We start from the raw sequence: 22,795 nt of genomic DNA, 5'->3' as shown, positions 1-22,795 counted from the left end.
ACCAAAGCTTGTGATTATGTAATCATTCAACAAATACTTTCTGAGCACCTACCATGTACCAGACACTGTACTAGGGACTAGGAATACAACAGAGCAAGATAATAAGATCCCTTTCGATGGAGCTTACATTCTATTGGGGAAGAAAACCATAAACAAGTAGACCTCTAAACAAAAAAGATAATTACAGGGAATGGTAAATGCTATGGAGAAAAGAAAACAGAGTAATAAGCTAAAGCAGTGCCGGTACTGGTCCACCAACTGTTAATGGTTTGCAACCAGACAAGTGCAGAAATTGCCAGTAAGTGCTTCAAAACTTACAGCAATTTGACATTTTCATGACATCCAAGTATATGATCAGGAGAATAGTCTAGTTGAACAAGGTATAGACCAAAAGGATCAGCCCATGACAGATTGGAAATATGAATAAACGGGTCCTACTCCACAACCATAAATAGTTTCAGATGCAATGCACTAGAGGACAATGACATCTAGAAGGTATATTGGTTAGGATCATGCTAGCGGCTGTAATAAACAAACCCCACCATTTCAATAGCTCACAAAATAGAAATTTATTTCACACTCACAGAAGCTCCCAATGTGGGCAGCTGGTGGCCCACACATTAAGTTAGGGATCCAAGCTCCTTCCACTTGGTGATTCCACCACCTCCTAAGGGCTCAGAGTCCTTTGAATCCAGGCAGAAGATGAGAGAGGGGAGAATCCCCACTTGCTTCTTAAAATCCTTGGCCTGAATATGAATGCTTATATACTCTCGGTGTGAATGTAAATTGGTACATCTACTATGGAAAACGGTATGGAGTTTCCTCAAAAAATTAAAAATAGAGCTACCATATAATCCCGCAACCCCACTTCGTGGTATAAATCCAAAGGAAATAAAATCACTGCCTCAAAGAGATATCTGGACTCCTTGTTCATTATTATTAAGCCATGAGCAATATGAAATCTTCCCATTTGCAACAACATCAATGGACCTTGAGGGCATTATGTTAAGTGAAAGAAGTCAGAGAAAGACAAATACTGTATCATGTCACATATATGTGGAATCTTAAAGAGCCAAACTCATAGAAACAGAAAATAGAATGGTGGTTCCCAGGGGCTGGGGGGTGGGGGAAATTGGGTCAGGCTGGTAAAGGGTACAAACTTTCAGTTATAAGACGAATAATGTCTGGAGATCTAATGTATAACGCGACTGTGGTTAACAATACTGTATTGTATAATTAAAATTTGCTAAGAGTAGATCTTAAGCATTCTCACCAAAAAAAGGTGACTATGTGAGGTGATGGATACATTCATTAACTTCATGGTGGTAATAATTTCACAATATATACATGTATCAAATCACCATGTTGTACACTTTAAATATATTACAATATTATTAGTCAATTATACCTCAATACAGCAGGGGAAAATTTTTTTTTTTTTTTTGGTGAGGAAGATTAGCCATGAGCTAACATCCATTGCCAATCTTCCTCTTTTTGCATGAGAAAGAGTGGCTCTGTGCTAACATCTCAGCCCATCTTTCTCTATTTTGTATGTGGGATGCCACCACAGCACAGCTTGATGAGTGGTGCGTAGGTCCGTGCCCAGGATCCAAACCTGCAAACCCCGGGCTGCCAAAGTGGAGCACGTGAACTAACCACTACACCACTGGGCCAGCCCCCTGGAAAAATTTTTTTAAATAAAGCTTTGGCCCTGGAGTGACATACATCACAGTTTCTCTCAGTCCATTGGACAGAACTAGTCACATGACCTCAAGTGGATGCAGGGGACGTAGTCCCAGACAGGGAAATGTAGTCCCAGACAGGGAAATGTAGTCCCAGACAGGCAGCCAATAGACACCTAGCTGGCTGTGCCACAGAAGACCATTCTATGATGTTCTTCGAGCTGAGACTTGTGTTGGGGGTCAGAATTGGCCACTTCAAAATATGTCTCTTGGGCTGGCCCTGTGGTTCAGTGGTTAAGTGCGCGTGCTCCGCTACTGGCGGCCCGGGTTCGGATCCTGGGCATGCACCGACACACCGCTCCTCTGGCCATGCTGAGGCCGCGTCCCACATACAGCAACTGGAAGGATGTGCAACTATGACATACAACTATCTACTGGGGCTTTGGGGGAAAAACAAATAAATAAAATTAAAAAAAAATATATGTCTCTTTACTTTGATTATTTTCTCTGAAAGAAACTTTAACCTCCCCCCCCACCACCACTAACTGCCTAAAAGAATTTAAGATAGAAGGCCTGTTCCCAGGACATGCCATCACCATAGATAATTCTGGGTATGGATAGACTGGGAGGGTCCTTGCTAAGCCCATTCTTATCAAAGCTCTGAAAACCAAGTAAAAGTAGAAGTTACCCTTTGTAAGAGACATTTACATTCATAAGGGAAATCTCCACTTGTAAAGGTATCTCCCTCTCTGTACTGGGAAGAAGGGGTGATGACCTTATCTCTAGAAACTCTTATCAATGCCAAAGGCAAGGACTTAAATCTGCATATTCTTGTTTACTGTACTTTTCTGGTAATCTCCCATAGTTGACCCCACCCCCACCCCCAACATCTTCCTTTGTCTTTACCTGAATATGCTATTTAAGATGAGAACCTCCACCATTTTGTCAAGAAACCCAGTTTCCTGGGTTTCTCCCATGTATACATGTTATAAAGCTTTGTTTGGGGGCCAGCCCCGTGGCTTAGCAGTTAAGTGCGCGCACTCCGCTACTGGCGGTCCAGGTTCGGATCCCAGGTGTGCACCGATGCACCGCTTGTCTGGCCATGCTGAGGTGGCGTCCCACATACAGCAACTAGAAGGATGTGCAACTATGACATACAACTATCTACTGGGGTTTCGGGGAGAAAAAGGGGAAAAAAAGGAGGAGGATTGGCAATAGATTTTAGCTCAGGGCCAGTCTTCCTCAGCAAAAAGAGGAGGATTGGCATGGATGTTAGCTCAGGGCTGATCTTCCTCACAAAAAAAAAAAAAAGCTTTGATTTTCTCCTGCTATTCGGTCTCATGTCAAGTTAACTTGTAGCCCAGCCAGAAAGGATCCAGAGTGGGTAGAGAATAGTCTTCCTTCTCTATACTTACAAGCCAAAATATGAGAGCTGTTCCAAGAACTGTGAGAACAGAGTTCCCACAGAATGGGAACAGCAACTAGAAAGGTACTGAAGTTGGAATGAGCTTGGCAATTCAAGGAACACTAAGGAGGCCAATGTGGCAGGAAGTAATGTCACACATCTCCTACTCTCCAAAATGGGTGGGGTCTCTCTTCCTTCCCATAAGAACAACTTGTAGGTGCTTATGAAAGTCCCAAAGATGGCCCCTAATTCCAGCTCTCCTGAAGAGGAAATTCAACACTGGTTCTTCACCTTCCATCTGACAAAGATCTGCTCACAAGAACATTTTGTAGACAGACAACTGCCCACCTCCAGGACCTCCCAGCCCCCTCCATGCCTGGCCCTGTACCGGGTGATGCTGGGGATGTTACCGCCCGAGGGGGGTTGTCTGCATGCTCACTGTGAGACAAAAGCCAACCGTCAAGAGGCAAGGAGATAGGAGAGAAAGGACTTTATTATAGCTTGCTAGCAAAGGGGGAGATGGCCAACTAATGTCAGAAAGAACCATCTTACAGAACAAAGACTACAGGCCCATTATATATGGGGCTGGCCTCTGGGTGGGGGCATCCATCTGATCTCCAAGTGGGGGCCGACATCTGGTCTTAGTTCCTGAGAGTCTTTCGTTTTACTGGATATGCATCAGAGACCGAGGCAACAGCCTATACCCTGATCTTTCAGTTGTCATTGATGATGGCTATCAACAAGACTCTCTGCCTGGGGGTCATCACATTCCTAAGGAACTCAAAAGAACAAAGTTATCAACTTATAGCAGCTGGGAGGGGCCATAAAATCTACAAAGCGGGTCTGGGTTAGTTAATCAGAGGTCATTCAAGGTTACAATAGGGTTTCTTTTCTACAATATGGCTTCCCTTATGTCAACCTTGTGTTGAGCCGGTATCAGGGACACAGCCATGATCAGGACAGACCCCATCCCTGCCCTCAGGAAATCCAGTCCGGAGGGGAAGGCAGACCCACCACTAGTACAGCTATGAGTTGTTCTCTCATTTCTTCTTTCATGCAGCAAATTTTTATTGTGCCTCTATTGTTGCACCAGGCAGTAGGGACACGTTACCGAAAAAAGTAGACCCAAAAAATCCTATCCTCATGGATCTCACTTTCTGGGGAGTGTGAAAGATGGAAAACATAATAAATAAGGGAAATATTAAGAGTACTGTGGGAAAAAACAAAGCAGGGTGAGGGTGATAGGAAGTATTGGAGGTGGATGAGGGGCTGTAGTTTTAAATAAGGAAGCAGGTAATGCCTGGTGAGGATCTGACTTTTGAGCAAAGTCTTGCATGACTAAAGAAAACAGGCAGAGTCTGGGGGAAGAGAGTCCCAGGAAGACGGAACAGCTAGTGCAAAGGCCTGGAGGGAGGAGCACATTTGCTATTTCTGAGATACAGGAAGGAGGCCAGTGTGGCTGAAGTGAAGTGAGCGAGGCAGGGAATGGGAAGGGAGGCAAACAGAAGAGTAACGGAAGGCAAGATGGAAGAGAGCTTACTTTACGCCGTGTGACAGGAACAGACATTGACCAGACGAGTGACAGGCGCTCACTCAGGTGTTAACTGGCTCTCTCTGACTCTGGTGGGGAGCAGACTGTGGGAAGAAGGTGACAGCAGGCAGACTGCTGTGATATTCCAGATGAGAGGTGATGGCATATCAGACAGAGTAGGGGAAGTGGAAAGGGAAAGCCTTGATGAATTTTAAGAGTAGAGTTAAGAGGAACTGCTGATGAATTATGTGAGTGTAAGAGAAAGAGAGAGATTTGGGGCCTCAGGAGCTAGGACAGAGCTGCCCATGTCTGAGCTGGAGAAGGAAGAGGGAAACAAGTCTGGGGAGATACAGTGTTAGAGGTCATTATAAGGTTTGGGGGCCATATTCTGGCTCAGAGGTTGGTTCAGCAGTGGGCATGGGACCCTGCCTGAGCCAATGAGACTTAAATAAATGGTTTCTGGAACTTAAAGTAAAGAGAAGCAGCCTACTTCTTCCATGTTAGCCTCTAAAACTATATCTTTCTCCCTCACCTTGGAGGCTACAAGGTAAGCCATTCTGCAACCACATAGAAGAGTCTGGGGCTGCCAGGATGAAGGAAGAGCCAAGGAAGAAGCAAGCACTAGGAAGTGGAGGAGCGAGAAACAGTGTCTTCAATTACATTGCCATCATCATCATCATCACGTCACCGAGCAGTCAACTGTGGGCCAGGCACTGTTCAAGGAACTTATGCATATTGTCTCATTTAAACCCCACAACAACACTGAAAAGCAGGTATTATTATTGTCCCCAAATTTATAAATGAGGAAACTGAGGCCAGAGAGATTGAGTGACTTGCCCAAGATTATCCAGCCTGTGAGTGGTGGAGTCAGGATTCAAACCCAATCAGTCACACTGCAGAGCCTTTGCACATAATAACTGCCTTCCAGGGGCTGGCCGGTGGCACAAGAGGTTAAGTGCGCGCGCTCCACTGCGGCGCCCCGGGGTTCGCCAGTTTGGATCCCGGGCGCATACACCGACGCACTGCTTGGCAAGCCATGCTGTGGCGGCGTCCCATATAAAGTGGAGGAAGGTGGGCACGAATGTTAGCCCAGGGCCAGTCTTCCTCAGCAAAAAAAAAAAAAGAGGAGGATTGGCAGATGTTAGCTTAGGGCTGATATCCTCACAAAAAATAAATAAATAAATAACTGCCTTCTAGTGTTTGAGTTGCTGGATCACACCTCACCTGAACCAGGATGAACCAGTACACACTTTTTATTTATTTATTCATTTTTTATTTATTTTTGTGTGTGTGAGGAAGATCAGCCCTGAGCTAACATCCATGCCAATCCTCCTCTTTTTTTTGCTGAGAAAGACTGGCCCTGGGCTAACATCTGTGCCCATCTTCCTCCACTTTATGTGGGACGCCGCCACAACATGGCCCGACAAGCGGTACGCCGGTGTGCGCCCGGGATCCGAACCCAGGCCACCAGCAGCAGAGTGTGTGCACTTAACCGCTACACCACAGGGCCAGCCCCAGTACACACTTTTTAATAATGTGATCCCAGATATTTCTTGTTTTGGTGGGGAAGAAAACTACTTTGAGTTGGATTCTTGGACATTTGTCATCAATTAGAGGCTTAGCTGTGACAGTCCAGAGGAGGTTATCCCACCAACCTGGGGGGTCAGAGACAGCTTCCCTAGAAGGATACATCTGAGCTAAGACCTGAAGGATGAGGAGGAGATAGGCACTGAAGCTAAGGAAGAAGGGTGATCGAGTTACGGGGCACAGTAGGATGAAAAGCCCAGATGTGGGGGGGAGGGAGTCTTGACCTGCACTGCCCCAATGAGAACATTGCTTTCCTCTCTGGAAAGGTCTTCGCCTGGGGACAAGTTCCCGCCTCTCAGCCGGCTCATCACTCCCACCAGCCCCCTACTATGCTTTGGCCCTGTCGTCACCTGCGCTGGTTCCCTGCCCTGGCCACAGTGTCCTCCTCTGATTCCCCCTCCAAAGAACAAGAATGCTCTTTCCCATTTTTTTTAACTTTTAATTTCTTTATTTCTTTAGATAATGGTTTCAAATCTACAGACTATACATAAAAAGCATGTACCATCTAGATTTAACAGATGTAAACATTTTCCTATGTTTGCATCAGATCTCTTCTTTTAAGAAATAAAATATTATAGATACAAATTAAGCCCCTGCCCCCTTCTTCTCTGTTCCCTTCTTCCCTCCCTCCATCCTTGGAAGAAACCACTGAATTCATGTTGCTGTGAGTCAATCCTCAAAGTATTTTGCACTTTTACTCATTATGTGCGGGTACGCTTGATGATGCAGTTGCTGTTTCGGGTGTGTAGGAGTCCTTAGTAACTTCTGACAAGTCTCTCCAGCTCTTCACCTGCCAGACCTCACCTTCTGCTTTCTCAGTTGGCCCAGCTGATGCTTCAGTTCACATGGTCATAAAAATGCCAATTTTTATGAGGAAATTAGAGACAGGATGGTCTGAGATGTGCCAGATATTGATCACAAATTTTGAAAGTGTATATCCAAGAAGCAAAGGATAAGGATCCATCTCTGGGTATTGATGGTAATAAAGAAGGTTCCATCCCCCAAAAGTAGTGTCCTATAGACTGTACTTCTTAAACTTCAATGTGCACCCAAATCACTGACAGATTTTGTCAAAATGCAGGTTTTGTAAGTCCGGGGTTGAGGAGCAAGGGATTCTCCATTGCTAACAAGCCCCTGAGGGATGCTGTGGATATTGGTCCCTGAAAACCTTGCTAGCGGCAAATTACAGGCATTAATGTGGAAGCTTGAGGTTTATCAAACAGGGATTAGGAGAGGAACACAGGGTGTCCATCTCAGTAACGAAAATCATTTTGCCCCAAGTATGTTGAACAGACTGAACACAGTGCAAGTACAAACATGACATGTTTCTTCTCCTGTGAGTAATGTGCCAATATCACCTTTTTGCATCAGCCTTTTGGGGGGTGGAGAAGAAGACACCCCTCCTCTCATGGGGGAGAGGGGGAGGGAAAGCTACTGCAGCTTCTTCCATGAACAACAGCTTGATGTCACAGTGATTTCTCAGACGTCAAGAGTTTCTGCTTACAGAGGGTATCCAGGTTCAGAGAGGGTGAACCACTAGTGGAGATATAATAGATAGATAGATAGATAGATAGATAGATAGATAGATAGTTGATAGATGAGATAGATAGACAGATAGATGAGAGAGATAATAGGGATTTGACCTCATGCAATTTGTAGAGTTGTTAAGCGGTCCCTAAGGTTGTTGTCTTAGTGTCTGATGCTGGCACTCAAAGTGCACAGAGCAGGCAGTTAGGAAGGGGAGACAGGCGTAGAGCGGGGGAAAGCTAGGACAAGCTGGAACGAGTTTGCCTCTGACCTTGGTGGTACGAGTGTCCACGGAAGCTGGCACTCTTCATCATGGAGCTAAACACACACCTGGCCCAGGAGTTAGAGAAGCTGAAGGAAGATCCAGGAGAAGGTGGCACGAGCGCTGGCCTGGTTGCTGCCCTATGCAAACACAGTGAGTCAGCGCCAGCCAGCAACAACCTGCGTGATCTACCAAATGGCAGCTGCTTCACTTCTGCCCTCCCAATCTTGCCCAAGAATCTCTTTTGTCCCATCCTGACTGAATATACAGCGAAGGAAATTCTAGGATATAGTTCATTCAGCCTAGTCAAGCTGACACATTACAAAGTCACCTCAGAGAGACTGGAGGAGAGTGGTGAGAAGACGGTTAGCGGCTGCTAGGAAGATGGTCACATGACCAGCTCTGCTCTCTCTTAGGCATCTTGAGAGGATGTGTCTAATAACCCCCGAGTGGCTTTTTTTAGAGTTAGGGGGCAAACCACCGGTAGTTATGTCTTATTTGGGCTTAACTTTTCTTCCAAAGCATACAGAATTCTCTTATTTTTGTATGTAATTATACAGCTTGAGTCAAGTTGCATCTGATTAGTCATCACTAAGGTTATAGATCTTTCATTAAATATTGCAGCTTTCAGGCAATACTTTTTTTAATAGACTTTATTTTTTGTGGGCAGTTTTATGCTTACAGAAAATTGCACAAAAAGTAAAGAAAGTTCTCACATACCTTTTCTCCCTCCACACACGTTTTCCCCTATTATTACCATCTTGCAGGAGTATGGGACATTTGTTACAATTGATGACATTGAAACATTGTTACTAACTAGAATCCATAAGTTACATTAGGGCTCACTCTGTGTTGTACCCCTCGACGGTTTTTTTTACAAACGCATAAGGTGATGTATCCACCATGACAATATCATACAAAATAGTTTCACTCCTCCTAAAAATGCCCTGTGCTTCATCTTTTCATCCCTAACCCCCATCCCATGATCCCCCAGCAACCACTCATCTTTTTACTGTTCTCCATAGTTTTGCCTTTTCCAGAATGCCATATAGTGGAATCATACAGTATATCACCTTTCCGATTGTCTTCCAAAGTGGCTGTATAATTTTGCATTCCCACCAGCAATGAACGAGAGTTCCTGTTGCTCCACATCCTCAACAGTATTTGGTGGTGTCATTGTTTTGGATTTTAGACATTCTAATAGGTGTGTAGAGGTATCCCATGGTTGTTTTAATTTGCAATTCCCTGATGACATATGATGTTGAGCAACTTTTCATATGCCTATTTGCCATCTGTACATCTTCTTTGGTGAGACATCTGTTCATAAGTTTTGTCCTTTTTTTAACGGGATTATTTGTTTTCTTCTGGTTGACTTTTAAGAGTTCTTTGTATATTTGGGATACAAGTCCCTCATCATATATGTTTTGCAAATATTTTCCCCCAGCCTGTGACTTGTGTTTTCATTCTCTTAACAGCCAATACTTTTTAAAGCCCCTTGAAAAGCTCATAGACCCATGGCACACATACTGTCTAATTGATTTTTTTTAATAGCAAAACACCCCACAAACAGTGGAAGAGTGGAGATGTTTGAAAGAAACATCAGCTGTTGAGAAATCAAGCATCGTGAAGTAGCAGCTGCTAACCTTTCTTCCGGGAAGCCCAACTGGATTACAACCTGGCACCCTCTTCTGCTTCTCATTTTTTTGGGGTTTTTTTGTTTTTTTTTTTAATTTTATTTATTTATTTCCCCAAAGCCGCAGTAAATAGTCGTATGTCATAGCTGCACATCCTTCTAGTTGCTGCATGTGGGACGCGGCCTCAGCATGGCCCGAGAAGCGGTGCGTCGGTGCGCGCCTGGGATCGGAACCCGGCAGCCAGGAGCGGAGCGCGTGCACTTAACCACTAAGCCAGGGGGCCGGCCCTGCTTCTCAGTTTGTATGAAGCATTTGAAACTGCACTCAGCTTCTCCCCCAAATCTGCTATCTCAGTGGTGATCCCATGATCCCCTTGGATATCCCCTTGGCTCCTCATACCCATCGAGTCCCACATTGTTATCAGCATCTCCCCCAAAGCTGCCCCTTCTCTCATGTCCCCATTTCAAAGTCTGCTCCACCTAATCCCCAGCCCAGAGCCCTGGACCTCACCCTGGATGCCCCACCCACCCCGTACAGCCAAGTACAGCCAATAGACCTCATGACCCATCCACTCAGTCTCCCCCTCTCTGCTCCACAGCCATAAGCACTGCCCTCACCCCCACTCCTTATCCCGTTCCACCCTCCTCCCTGGGTTCCTAACTTTAGTCTCACCCCACCACCTTTCCTCCCATTTGTTTATTCAACAACTATTTAGAGAGTCTGGCTCTGTAGTGGACACTGAGGACAGACTGGTGACCTAGGCAAGCATGTTGCATGAAAAGTCACTGAATGTTGCCATTTCTCAGGGCCCTGTCTGAGGCCGAGTGGGCTCTCCGGAACTCCAGCCCCAGCATCCAGTGCTTTCTGGGGCACCCCACAGACCTCTCACACTCCCTGTGTCCCAAATTGACCCACCCCTCCTGCTTATTTTCTACCATTCCTACCTGGTGATGCGTCCGTGTCCCCCACTGAACCGTGAGCACCGTAGCATGGAGACTGGGGCTGTCTCAGCCCCCCGTGGTGTCCCCAGCACAGGGTTGGCTCTTGAAGGTTATGGTATGGTATGGACAAGAAAGCACGCCAGGGAGATATTAGGGTCATGCTATCTGCCCTCTATCCCTCACTCAGATCTGAGAGACGCTGTTTCTGAAATCAAAGAGCAGTAAGGTTGGCATCTCCTCGCCTGGTTCTCATCCTCCTAGGATGGAAGTCCCATTTTGTCAAGAAAATCAAGGGAGGCATTGGGGACCTTTTGCCTCTGAGGGAACAGCTGGTGTGAGTGTGAGGACGCGGAAAGCAAGCGGGGCCCACCGTTTCTCCACTCCCCTTTCATCTTCGCTCAATGGGATCCACCCTGGAGGAGCGAGACAGCAGGACAGCTCCGAGACCCGGCAAACCAAGAGGCGCCCGTCTGCCTGGCAACCGACGACGTCACTGTCGGCGCCCTCGTGGCGTCATAGGCAGGCGCCACGCTTGAAGAGGGCGCGGGAGGCGGCGGCCGCGGCGCTGTCATGGAGTTAGCGCAGGAAGCGCGGGAATTGGGTTGCTGGGCGGCCGAAGAGATGGAGGCGCCCGTGGGGGCCCGGGCCTCGGAGGCGACGCTGCGCAGGTGAGGGTCCTGGAAGCGAGGACTGCCCGCCCTGGAGGTAGAGTCTCCGGGAGAGAGAACCCCATCTTCACTGGAGACGGGCCCATCCCCCTCCCACTGCGCCGCGGTGAGAATAACCCCAGAGGGCGCCCCCCACCCCGGAGTAGTACATCCAGGAAGAGGATCCCGGGTTTGAGTTAGGACGCCCTGGCGGTGACCTCCACACTGCCACCCCCACCTGCGAGGCCGCCCAGAGTGAGGTCCCTGGCACCAGGGAGGATCCTCCATGAGTTAATGGAGCCCCCTTCTCGTGTGGAAATAGGATCTCCAGGGTAAGGCTGTCCCTGCAGCACCTCACCACCGACCCCCCACTCCAGCCCAGCCAAGACCATCCCATTGGAGCCTGAATCCATAGCAGTGGTAACCCGCATCTGGTAACAAGAGAGCACTTCCTGGCAGTACACTCCCACCCCCACCTCTGGAAGTAACTGGAGATAACCCTCTCCCAGGAGAAAGGGAGCACCCCACCAGGGAATGAGAATACCCCCACACCCAGTGAGAAACCCACCCTCTCGGACTGAGAAGTCCCCAGAAAGGAATATCCTACCCCAAAAAGTATGGGCCCTCCCTCCCCCCAGAAGTGAGAATTCCCTAGTAAAGACTTCCTCACCACCACCACCCTGGGAATGATGATCCTCCCCGCTGTGTGATGTACACACCCTTACACGCTGTCCCCACAGGCTGTGTCTGGGCCAGGGGGCCGACATCTGGGCCTACGTCTTGCGGCATGTGCACAGCCAGAGGTGAGCCTGGCTGCATGAGGGAGGCTGTGGCAGGGGAGGGGACACAGGCAAGGCCCCAGTAACTCCTCTTCATCCTACCTCTCCACTGTAGGAGTGTGAAGAAGATCCGGGGAAACCTCCTCTGGTAACTGGTCCTCAAAGCTATCCCTTCCTCTCTTCCCTGGTCCCATCTAACCATGTCCCCACCCACAGCGTCACACCTCCCATCTCCCTCTGGAATTCCCTGTCTGCCCCTAACTCTGGCCTCATTTCCTCAGGTATGGCCACCAGGACAGTCCAGAGGTGAGAAGCATGTGCTACACGATTTTTTTCATCCAAAAAAAGGATGTGTAGACCTTCTGCTCTAGGCCCAGCCTTGTGCTGGGTGATGCTGGGGACACTGTGTCACAGGCCCTGATCCCTGCACTCACGGGGCTTACAGTCCAGGGGGAGACAGGCATGAGCTGGGGGTTGGGGGGACATGGACATGAGGCATCAAAGCTGGTGAGGGGAGATGGGAGGAGGGACTGGTTTTAGAGAGGTACTGAGGCCAGTGTGGGACCCAGTATATGCAAGGGGCCCAGGTGATATCTAGGAGGATGCTTCCAGGAGACCTCAGGACTCCAAGATGTGGGACTCGGTGGGGAGCTGAGGACTGGGACAGAGACGGAGTGCCATCAGCGCAGAGACAGGAAGGGAGGGTAGGTGAAGGCAGTCCCAGGAGGATGGAGGAGGCCAGGATAGCACCCTAGAGCTTTCTGGGCCTAGAGGTTCAGACACAGAAACTGCTTAGGAAAAACTCCTGCCACCCACCTGGGCAGGTGAGGAGACCGGTTCTGCACAAAGAGCAGTCAGGCCAGGCTGAGCCCCAGCCAGGCCACACATCTGACCCTGAGTCTGATCCCACCAGGCCCGTCGGAAGCTGGAGCTGGAAGCTGCTGTTGCCCGCCTGCGGGCAGAAATCCTGGAGTTAGACCAGAGCCTGGAGCTGACAGAGCGAGAGACCGAGGCTCAGGGTGACCCATGGGGGCTGGGCAGATGGGCAGCAGAACGGGGGTAGGGGAAATGCTGATGGCCAACCCGTTTCTCCCACAGACATAGCCATGGAGCAGGCCCTGCAGAGCATGCAAGACACCCAGCGCCGTGCTCTCCTCCTCCGGGCGCAAGCCAGGGCCATGCGAAGACAGCAGCGTGGGCTCCAGGATCCCGTACAGCGGCTGCAGAATCAGCTCAGGCGCTTGCAGGACACAGAGAGGTGGGCCTCAGGTGCCCAGGGACCAGCTGGCACCAGGCTTGGAGGACAGACGTTCTCCTCGGAGACCCCGGGGCTCTGCCTTGACCCCTTCTTGGGCTCCAGAATTCTGAGCTGCACTCCTTAGGATTTAAAGTCCGTGAGGCCAGGAAATTTTGTCATCTCAGCCACCTGTATCCAGTGCCTAGAATGGTGCAGACTATATAGAATGCCAGTGTGGGGGAAAGTATCGAGGTGGGTATGTTAATTGAGGTGAATCCTGCAAAGTGCTTAGAAGAGTTCCTAATATCCATCGTTATTATTCTGAATGTGATGGGAACATAGCACGTTGTTTTCGAGGGTTTTGAGCAGAACACTGACATGGTCAGTCTGAGGTTCTAACAGGATCATTGACTACTGAGTGGAGAAAAGACTGCAGAGGGCGAGAGCAGAGAGAGCAGTGAGGAGGCTAATGCAGTCGTCCAGCCAGGAGATGACAATGGCCTAATTTTGGAGGTGGCCCCTGAGATCCAGGCTTGGTGATCCCTGTGACTAGCTTTGCTGGCAGCAGGAGGGGACACAGCTCTCCCAACTCCCTCCTCCCAGGGACCCCAGCCCCAACTGCACTCCTCTCTCCAGGAAGGCCAAAATGAATATAACCTTTGGACCCTTGACATCAGCAGCCCTGGGCCTAGAGCCTGTGGTCCTGGTAAGAGCCCTGGGCCATGAGGGAAGGAGTGGGGAATCTGGGGTCAAGTGGACCCCTGGGTCTCCCTCACGCTCCATCATCCTCTTCTTCCCAGAGTGATGTCCGAACAGCCTGCACTCTCCGGACCCAGTTCCTGCAGAACCTCCTGACTCCTCAGGCCAAGGGAGGCAGCATCCTGTGAGTGTCCCCCAGCCCCCAGAGACCCTGCAAAGAACCGGGGCTCTGGGGAGAGTTACTTGTCTATTAATTCCTCAGACACTGAGCCTCTGGGCTATGTCAGCCCCAGGCTCTGCCCTGACAGGGCGCCCAGGCTAGGAAGAGAGGGAGTCCAGACCCATCACAGACAGTGACAACCCAGGTGGTTAGGGCTGTCGGAGGGTAGGGAAGCCTGAGAGGCTCTGGGTACCTCTCAGATGCCCTACCCAGCTAAGGAAGCGGGGAGGATGGGCTCTCTGGTGAGGAGGGTAGGAGGTTGCGAGGGTGTCCAGGTACACAGCACGTGTGAGAGGGCCAAGGCCAGCCGGTTGATGTAAGTGGGGAATGCAAGTGTAGCAGGCATAGACAGACTTGGTTTCCTCATCCTTAAATGGGGACAGTGGCAGCCCCTACCTTATAGGGTGGTGGTGATCATTAGAGGGAGAATTGATGTGTCTTGTAATATTCTCTGTCCCCTCCAACCCCACAGAACCCCTCGAGATGACCACTTTGGAACTTCCTACCAGCAGTGGCTCAGCTCAGTGGAGGTGAGGGGGGCTCTCAGGAAAGGTCACACCCTCCGCCCCTTGATCAAACCTCAGGGTGCCAGGACCTAACTCTTGATCCCTCCCCCATCTCCATGGGGTCCCAGCTCGCAGCCCTGCTTCCACCCTTCCCTGACTCCACTCCTCCCCCGCCAGACACTGCTGACACGCCACCCTCCGGGCCACGTCCTGGCTGCCTTGGAGCACCTGGCTGCAGAGCGAGAGGCAGAGATCCGGGCCCTGTGCAGTTCAGATGGGCTCCAAGATACAGAGATAACCAGGTGAGGAGTGGATGCTCCCACAGTCAGAGCAGAGCAGGTGGCTGGGTGAGCTGAGACAAGTCAGGACCAGGCACGGTGGCCTGCTGACAGGGGTGCGACTGAAACCCAGTGACTAGTCCGGCAGTTGGACTGACATTGGCTACCCCCAAGGGCCCAGGCAAGGGGACAGGGCTCCTCCCTCAGCTGCTTCGCCCCTAACCCCCAGGTCTCAGGCACCAGACCAGTCAGACTCCGGCCAAGCCCTGCCATCCATGGTGCATCTCATCCAGGTGACTCCCAGGCACCCTTCTCTGGACTCCATCCCCTTCCCACCCCAAGACCCACTCAGTCCCCTCACCCCCAGGGACCACACCCACCCTGACGTTGTGCCTTGCTCCAGGAGGGCTGGCGGTCTGTGGGTATGCTGGTCGCCGAGCGGGGCCCCCTTCTGAGGGAGCGTCAGACCCTGACACAGCGCCTCCGGGGCCTGATGGAGGAGGTGGAGAAATGTACCCCAGGATCCAGCGAGAGGTGAGGGGTCTCCCTGAGCAGAGGCCTCCAGGCCATCTCTCTCCCAGGGTCTCGGGATAGTGGACCTTTTTTGCTCCTGTGGCTCCCATCTCTGCCTCCTGCTCTCCCTGTTTGTCTCCCTATGTTTGCGGCTCCTGTGCCTCCTTGCAGATCTGATCTTCTCCACTGTGAGTCTTGGTCACCCTCCTCTCCTTTACTCTCTTCTGCTTGTGCCGCAGGCAGGCACTGGTGCTGGGGCTCCGGAGCAGTGGCCTGTGCGCAGAGCTCAAGGCCCTGCGCGCGGAGACCCAGGAGCTGGAGGAGGCAGCCGGGCGGAGGCAGCTTCTGCTGCAGGAGCTCCAGGCCAAACAGCAACGGATCCTGCAGTGGCGCCAGCTGGTGGTGAGAGGCAGGACTGCGGGAAAAGTGGCAGGGCCTGCTGGGGGACCAGAGTGAGGCCCGGGACCTTAAGATCCAGGACTGGGCTTCCTGGGGGCGGGGAGGAGCCCAGGGTGAGACTCCCAAGAGGAAGCAGGACCCGTGCAAAGGGGTGAGCAGGGCCAGAGGCTGGGAGGTGGGAAAGAAAAGCTGCCCGTCTCACTGGCCTCCTGGTTGTCCAGGAGGAGACGCAGGAACAGGTCCGCCTGCTCATCAAGGGCAACTCAGCCAGCAAGACGCGCCTGTGCCGGAGCCCTGGGGAGGTGAGACTGGAGTTGGGGCAAGGTGTGGGTAGGGAGGTTTCCGAGGGATGGGGCTGCGTGGCCTCAGGCTGCCCCTCCCCCTCCTCTCCTTCCCCACAGGTGCTGGCTCTGGTTCAGCGAAAAATGGTTCCCACATCTGAGGCGGTGGCACCACAGAGCCAGGAGCTGCTTCGCTGTCTGGAGGAGGAAGCCCGGCATCTGCCCCACCTTCTGCTGGGCACCCTGCTGCGGCACAGTCCCGGGGGGTGAGACTGGGCTACCCGCATACTCCTCCCCTGGATGACTACTCCCTGGGCACACTCCAAAAAAATAATCTCAGGCCCCCAGTGTTCCCAGGCTGCCAGACCTCACCCTCAGGTCCTCGGCCCCGCTCTGGAATCCTAGTCCCCAGACCCACCTCCAAGTTCCCACGCCTCCTGAGCCCACCTCTGAGCCCTTAGAGCCTCTGGAACCCAAGCCTTCCTCTCAGTGCCCCCCTAACCTGGACTTTCCTGCCAGGTCGCAGCCCCTGCCCACGGTGCTGCCATCCATCCACCAGATGCATCCTGCGTCCCCAAGGAGCTCCAGCCTCACAGTGCTGAGCCACACACTGGGGCTGCCTGCAGGGAAGGTGAGTGCGAGTCCCCTAGGACCTGCCTTCCCACCCCTACGCCAACCCGAGGTGACCATCCTTGCCCCTTCCTCCAGGCTCCGGAGCTGCTCCTCCCAAAGGCTGCCTCTCTTCGCCAGGACCTTCTCTTCTTGGAGGACCAGCGGAGTCTCCGGTGCTGGGATCTGCTCCACATGAAGACCAGCCTGCCACTGGGACCATCCACCCAGGGTAGGCCTGCCCTGCTCCCTATGCAGCATCCCTGCCCATTCCCAGGACCAGCAGCCTCCAGAAGAAATCAGACACCTGTTGCTTACACAGTGCCCCCTGCGTGCTGAGGGCTTTAAGCATGGGCACTAGTTTCCTCTGGAGGCAGTCCTATGGGGTTAGTGCTCTCGTTCCGCCCATCTTACACAGGAGGGAACGAGACCCAGAGGGCTTCGTAGCTGCCCAGTTGGCAGAGCTAGGAGTTGAATCCAGGCAGCCTGACCGGGGTCTGTGCTCCTAACTGCAAGGCGACACTGCCCATCGAATTGCCAAGTACTCGTTAGTCACTGTCCAGTAGTCTACTTGAGTGGTTAAAGCTGGCTGTGGCGTTGAAGTACCTGGATTCTCTTCTCAGCCCTCCCTCTTCCTTGCTGTCGATCTCCCTGTGCCTCAGGGGTAAGCATAATCATGGTCCCTTACAGAGTTGCTGGGGAGACTCAGTCAGGTGACCCAAATGGGGCACTGAGCAACGCCCAGCACGCTGTGAGCCTCAGGTCGCTGGCGTGATAGTGACGCACACGTGCAGTCTCTTCCAGTCCTCACCACGAGGAGAGGGATTGTTAAGACCTCAGTTTACGGAGAGGAGACTGAAACTCAGAAAAGTCATTCCTGCCTGGATTCACTCGGCAAGCACCCACTGGGCACCTGCCGGGTGCTGGCCCCGAGAGCTCAGTGGGGAGAGAGGCGAGAGCTGTCCAGCCCCACGGCTTTCCCAATGGTGGAAGCAACCAGCAAAGAATCATGGGATAAACAGATGGAAGAGGTGACCTGATGAGAAATGAATCGGGGTGCCATCAGCCAAGTAGCAAGAAACCATATTTAGGCCTTTGCGTTTAGGGCTCCCTGCCGTCACCTCTCCATATGGGCCGGAAGCAGTGTGCCAGGACAGCGGGAGCAGCCCGAGACACAGCACAGTGTCGTCTGTCGTCCCACCTCATGGGCATCTTGGACTTAACCTGTCTGTAGCAGAACTTAGTTCCCTCTGCTCCAAAAAGCAATTTTTTTCTTCCTCCTAGTTTCCTGCCCTCAGAAAATGACCCCACCCTCCTCATGCAGGTGCTGAACCACCCAGGAGTCACCCTTGGTTCCTCCTAGTCCTCTAACCCCCCGACCTTCAACCTGTCAGCAAGCCCTGTGGGTCCTATCTCCAGAGTACCCCAGTCTGCCCCTGCCCCTCTAGCCTGTGGCTCAGATCATTCCACCTGACCGCAGGAGTGGCTGAAGAAAGAGCAAGTGTCATGCCTCGGGTCACAAGGCAAGGAAGGGATGGAGTCAGGATTCAGGCCCAAAGGACCCGACCACACTGCTGAGCTGCACTTGCTCTGAGCTGGGCTTGTTCTGGGTCTGTGGAGAGGGACTAGGCCCCATCACAGGCCCCAGGGGGAAACACCACTGGAGTGAAGGGCTGCAGCAGTCGGAGGGGGAGGTCCTGGGGTTGAGGACTACTAGGAAGGACTTCCAGGAGGAAAGGTGGTGTCTGGGGTGGGCCCTGGGAGACAGGGGAGGGTTTGCCCAGGAGTAGCGAGCAGAGGCCACAAGATACAAACCCTCAAGTTCTAGGCTCAGGAGCGTGGACTTTGTCTTGGCACTGGGGAGCCTTGGAGGGTTCAAGCAGGAGAGGGAAGGGATCAGGTAGAAGTTCAGGAAGATCACTCTGGCTGTGGAGGATGGACCAAAGAGAGAGGCTGAGGCCTAGAGCTTAGGAGGGAGGCTGGGGGGCAAGTAGGGACGGGGAGAGGAGAGGAAGCTGAGGGATGGCCGTGGAGATTGATGGGCTGTCAAGGGGAGGGAGAAGGGCATCCAGAATGAGGCCTGGGGAGTGGTGGGCTTGCCCCTGAGGCAGGACCTGGAGGAGGGAGAGGTTTGGGAGATGCTGAGGTCAGGACTGGGTGCCTGGAGACTTGGGGACCACTGGCTGCGAGGCACCAGGGAGCCAGAGGACTCAGTGCTTTCTCCCTGGTTTCTGACCCGTAGAGCTGCTGCAGATCCGGGCATCCCAGGAAAAGGAGCAGAAGGAGGACCTGGGGCAGGCCCTGAAGCGGCTGGAGAACCTGCTGCAGCAAGCGCTGGAGCGAATCCCCAAGCTACAGGGGGTTGTGGGGGACTGGTGAGAGGGGACGTGATGGGGGAGGTGGGGACTGAGCCGGCTGGAACAAGCGGAGCCCAGGCTGGGGGGCTGGGGACAAGCAGGCCATGGTGTTGCGGGGAGGCCACGGAGGGGCTTCAGGTCCAGGCCTTCCCTCTAACACCATCCCCTTCTGCAGGTGGGAGCAGCCGGGCCAAGCCGCCCTCTCTGGGGAGCTCTGCCAGGGCCTGTCCCTGCCCCAGTGGCAGCTTCGCTGGGTCCAGGCCCAAGGCAGCCTGCGGCAGCTGTGCAAATAAGGAACAGACTCAGACAGGAGTTGAGGGCTTCCCGTTTGCTCACGCCAACACCTCCCCTCCCCCAAGAAGACCTTCGGAAGAAAGCATCACCTGGATGTGTCTGCCGAGACCTGCCGGCCCCCTCACAGGCTGCTCTGCTCTTCCTCTCAGCTACCTTGCCCCTGTCCTTTCATCCCACCAAAGCCAAGAGGATGGGGTTCTCTGGACCCCATCCCAGGCACCCCTGAAACTCCCCCCATCACTTTCACCCTCAGAAAAAGTAATTGAGCACCTGCTGCAAACACTGAGGAAACAGCACCGAACAAAATGGACAAAAGCCCCAGCCTTCAGGGAGTCGACGTTCTAGGACAGAGAAACAGACCACTGACGAGACAAGTAAGCAGAGTATGTAGTATGCTAGAAGATAACTGCTATGCAGAAAATAAAGCAGGCTGTAGGAGGTGCGATGTTAAAAATAGGGCTACATAGCCAAGGCCACACTCTAAAGGTAGTGAGAGGGAGCGCACAGGTATCTGAGGAAGGCTTGCAGGTGGCAGCTGCAGCACGTGCAAAGGCCTTGAGTTCAAATGTGCCGATGTGAGGGAGGCAGTGTAGCCAGGCAGAAGGGTTTGAGAGATGAGATTGTCTTCTAGTTTTTATAGTTTCTTTTTTTACATTTCAATCTCAGCCATTTGGAAATTACGTAGTATCAAAGTAGAAAAGAAAAATTCCAGTCCATAGAAAAATGGGCAAAATATATGAATGGGAAATTCTCAGAAAATGTGCTCATACTCAATCATAATAAGAGAAAAGCAAATTAAAACCACACTTGGATACATTTCCCATCTATCAGACTGGGAAAAAGGACACCCAGAATTTTGGCAGCTCACTGTTGGCAAGGCTATGGGAAGAGAGCACTCTGTTACATCAGTGGGCATGCAATATGGAACAACACCCCGGGACCATCTCCAGCCAAGCTGCATGTGCATTTCCTCTTTGCCCAAACAATCCCACTTTTAGGACTCTATCCCAAAGACATGCTGGGTGAAATACAAGTTGTGGGACCTTGTACAAAAAACAACTAGACCGTGTTCTTCAGAAGGTGAATGCCGGGAGGGTGGGGACTGTTTTAGATTACAAGAGACAACCAAATGCCATGCAGGGTCTTGATTGAATCGTGGATTTTTTAAAAAGTGTTTGAAAGTACATTATTGGGACAACTGGGGAAATTTGTATATTGGGGGATATTACTGTATCTTTGTTAAATTTCTTTGGTGGGAGAATGGCATTGTGGTTAGGTGGGAAAATGTTCTTGGAGGGTGTGTGTTGAAATATTAAGGGTGATATCTGCAGCTTACTTTCAGAGAGTTCAGGATGAGAGAGAATAAGGTAGAAGGGGCACGGATGGAAGCCAGACATCTCTGAATGTACATGGTTTCATACTTTTGACTGTGGAAACATCTATTTTTCATAATTTAAAAAAATGAGAAAAAGAAAGAAATCCCTAAAAATTCAAAACAAGCTGAAACAAATGAACCTAACTCTATATGAAGTTGGTGGCACAATTGTTTCAGATAAGAATTTTTTCAGATGATATTAACACACAATCCTTTCATTCGATGCCTCTAGTGGCACATATATCCTAAGAGAAAAAGAACTGCAATAAAATCTTAAACTGCATGCAGCAGTCTTGTTTGTAATAATATTGGTATTTTATTTTGATAAAAATATATAGTTTAAAATTGAGAGCTTACATTATATATTTTGAAATTATATATTAGACTAAAGCAAATAAGTGGTTTAGCTCGTGTTACTGGAGACCAATATTTTTAATGTAAATGAAAAGAGATACAGATACAAAATCAAAGAAGGAAACACCCTATAATCTTTCATTTGAATGAGAAATATCAGAATGAACTTATGGGTTTTTGTCTTTCTAAAAAATATATATTCCCCGGGGCTGGCCTGGTGGCATAGTGGTTAGGTTTGCGTGCTCAGATCCCAGGCATGGACTTAACGCGCTGCTCATCAAGCTATGCTGTGGTGGCATCCCATATATAAAGTAGAGGAAAATGGGCACAGATATTACCTCAGAGACAATCTTCCTCAAGCAAAAAGAGGAGGATTGACAACAGATGCTAGCTCAGGGCCAATCTTCCTCACCAAAAAAAATATATATATATATTTGCCTAGCTAAGTCCACAGAAAAGGTCTAGATAGAATGACAACCCAGTAACAATGAGTAACCCCAATGCCCAGATTGTGGTCTCTAAATACTACTTCTGACTAGAAGGAATCAGGGATCCTTGGGACAATAGCTGATTCCAGATCTAGGGCAGGACATGTGCAAAATGAGCATGGGGCATCTTGTGCCAGAAAGCTAGGAAGTCCCCCAAGACTACTGGGATTGAGTCAAAGGACTCAGGAGTCAATGTGAAGAGACTGCCACTGGCTAAATATGGGACATTTTGAGCAGCAATAAGAATGACAGCAATGATTTGAAGCACATAAATATGTTTGAAAATGTACATTTATATTGATACTTATACAAACATACCTCATTGGTCACCTTTGAAGGGTGCTAGGAACCAATTCACTATTTTGAAAAGTTTTTTTTCACAAAATAGGGAAAGAATCAAGCATGTTCTCTGTCTTGTACGTAAACAAGTAACCAAATTCCTGATGAGGAGGAAGTTATTTACAAAAGAATCACTAATAATTGCAGAGAGAATGATAAAATTTGAAAACTACTATTTTCCATACATTAATGAAGTAATGGATACAGATCATGATCAAGGGCTGCTAAAACTATTCATGGAAAGGTTGATTGGCCTTCTTCCAATGGATGGAACAGGATGACAAGGCTGATCAATTTTGGCATTGCCAAAGGAGGACAACTAGACATCAGGTGCTCCTGATGGGATATAATAGGATACAATGGGATATGTTACAACAGCACTACCTACAAAGTCTCCTTTCACCAAATTAAACGTAAATTGAATCCAGCTTCTAGCTGTCACTACAATATATAAGAAAGGGGGAGGGGCCAATGAGGAACAAGTGAAACAATGTAACTAAATCCAAAATGTGAGACATCCTATAGGACAATTGATCCAGTTTCTTCAACAAATAGAAGGCAAAAAAGGGGGCAGGGAGGAGAAAGAAAGGAAGGAAAGAGGGAGGGAGGGAGGGAGAAAGGAAGAAAAAGATAGGGGAAGGGAAATTTATAGATTAAAAAAGACTTAAGATTTTAAAGCTGGAACAATTTGAGGAACAAAATAACTAAAGTAGTATTGGATTATAACCCTAAGTATAAGATATCCATGAATCTATACTCATATAAATGACTTAATAATTAAATAAAGGGGTGAGAATAGGTAAATCCCCTGTGCAGAAGAATTCCAAATAATTTATGTAGATACTCCACTC

At 50.3% G+C, this 22,795-nt stretch overlaps 1 protein-coding gene across 3 annotated transcripts; it reads left to right on the top strand.

Annotated features, from left to right (window-relative positions):
• Nucleotides 1-11,107: 11,107 nt before the first annotated feature.
• On the top strand, nucleotides 11,108-21,050 carry HAUS5 (HAUS augmin like complex subunit 5). Of its 3 annotated transcripts, none has more exons than XM_058530846.1 (19): nucleotides 11,108-11,237; nucleotides 11,957-12,019; nucleotides 12,111-12,143; nucleotides 12,277-12,301; nucleotides 12,909-13,014; nucleotides 13,094-13,253; nucleotides 13,869-13,938; nucleotides 14,033-14,115; nucleotides 14,624-14,681; nucleotides 14,835-14,959; nucleotides 15,165-15,228; nucleotides 15,339-15,469; nucleotides 15,688-15,850; nucleotides 16,069-16,149; nucleotides 16,249-16,394; nucleotides 16,648-16,759; nucleotides 16,837-16,969; nucleotides 18,980-19,112; nucleotides 19,270-21,050. In XM_058530846.1, exons 1-19 carry the CDS (start codon nucleotides 11,140-11,142, stop codon nucleotides 19,385-19,387), a joined length of 1,902 nt encoding a protein of 633 aa, XP_058386829.1. In that variant the 5' UTR covers nucleotides 11,108-11,139; the 3' UTR covers nucleotides 19,388-21,050. The 3 variants fall into 3 exon arrangements, with proteins under 3 accessions (XP_058386829.1, XP_058386828.1, XP_058386831.1); XM_058530845.1 differs by having other exon boundaries at nucleotides 13,836-13,938; XM_058530848.1 differs by lacking the exon at nucleotides 19,270-21,050 and adding an exon at nucleotides 18,062-18,139 and having other exon boundaries at nucleotides 13,836-13,938; nucleotides 18,980-19,060.
• Nucleotides 21,051-22,795: the final 1,745 nt, after the last annotated feature.

This window comes from Diceros bicornis, chromosome 34 (assembly GCF_020826845.1).
Source record: "Diceros bicornis minor isolate mBicDic1 chromosome 34, mDicBic1.mat.cur, whole genome shotgun sequence".
Lineage (NCBI taxonomy): Eukaryota > Metazoa > Chordata > Mammalia > Perissodactyla > Rhinocerotidae > Diceros > Diceros bicornis.
Note: the sequence above shows the minus strand (reverse complement) of the source record. Positions and strands in the feature narration are given on the sequence as shown.

What these genes read in the sequence shown, in the direction of transcription:
- HAUS5 (XM_058530845.1), top strand. Translation starts at nt 11,140, where the DNA reads ATGGAGTTAGCGCAGGAAGCGCGGGAATTGGGTTGCTGGGCGGCCGAA. An exon ending in GCCTAGAGCCTGTGGTCCTG is followed by an intron (nt 13,939 to 14,032) that starts GTAAGAGCCCTG and finishes TCTTCTTCCCAG; the next exon opens with AGTGATGTCCGAACAGCCTG. An exon ending in CAAGATACAGAGATAACCAG is followed by an intron (nt 14,960 to 15,164) that starts GTGAGGAGTGGA and finishes CCTAACCCCCAG; the next exon opens with GTCTCAGGCACCAGACCAGT.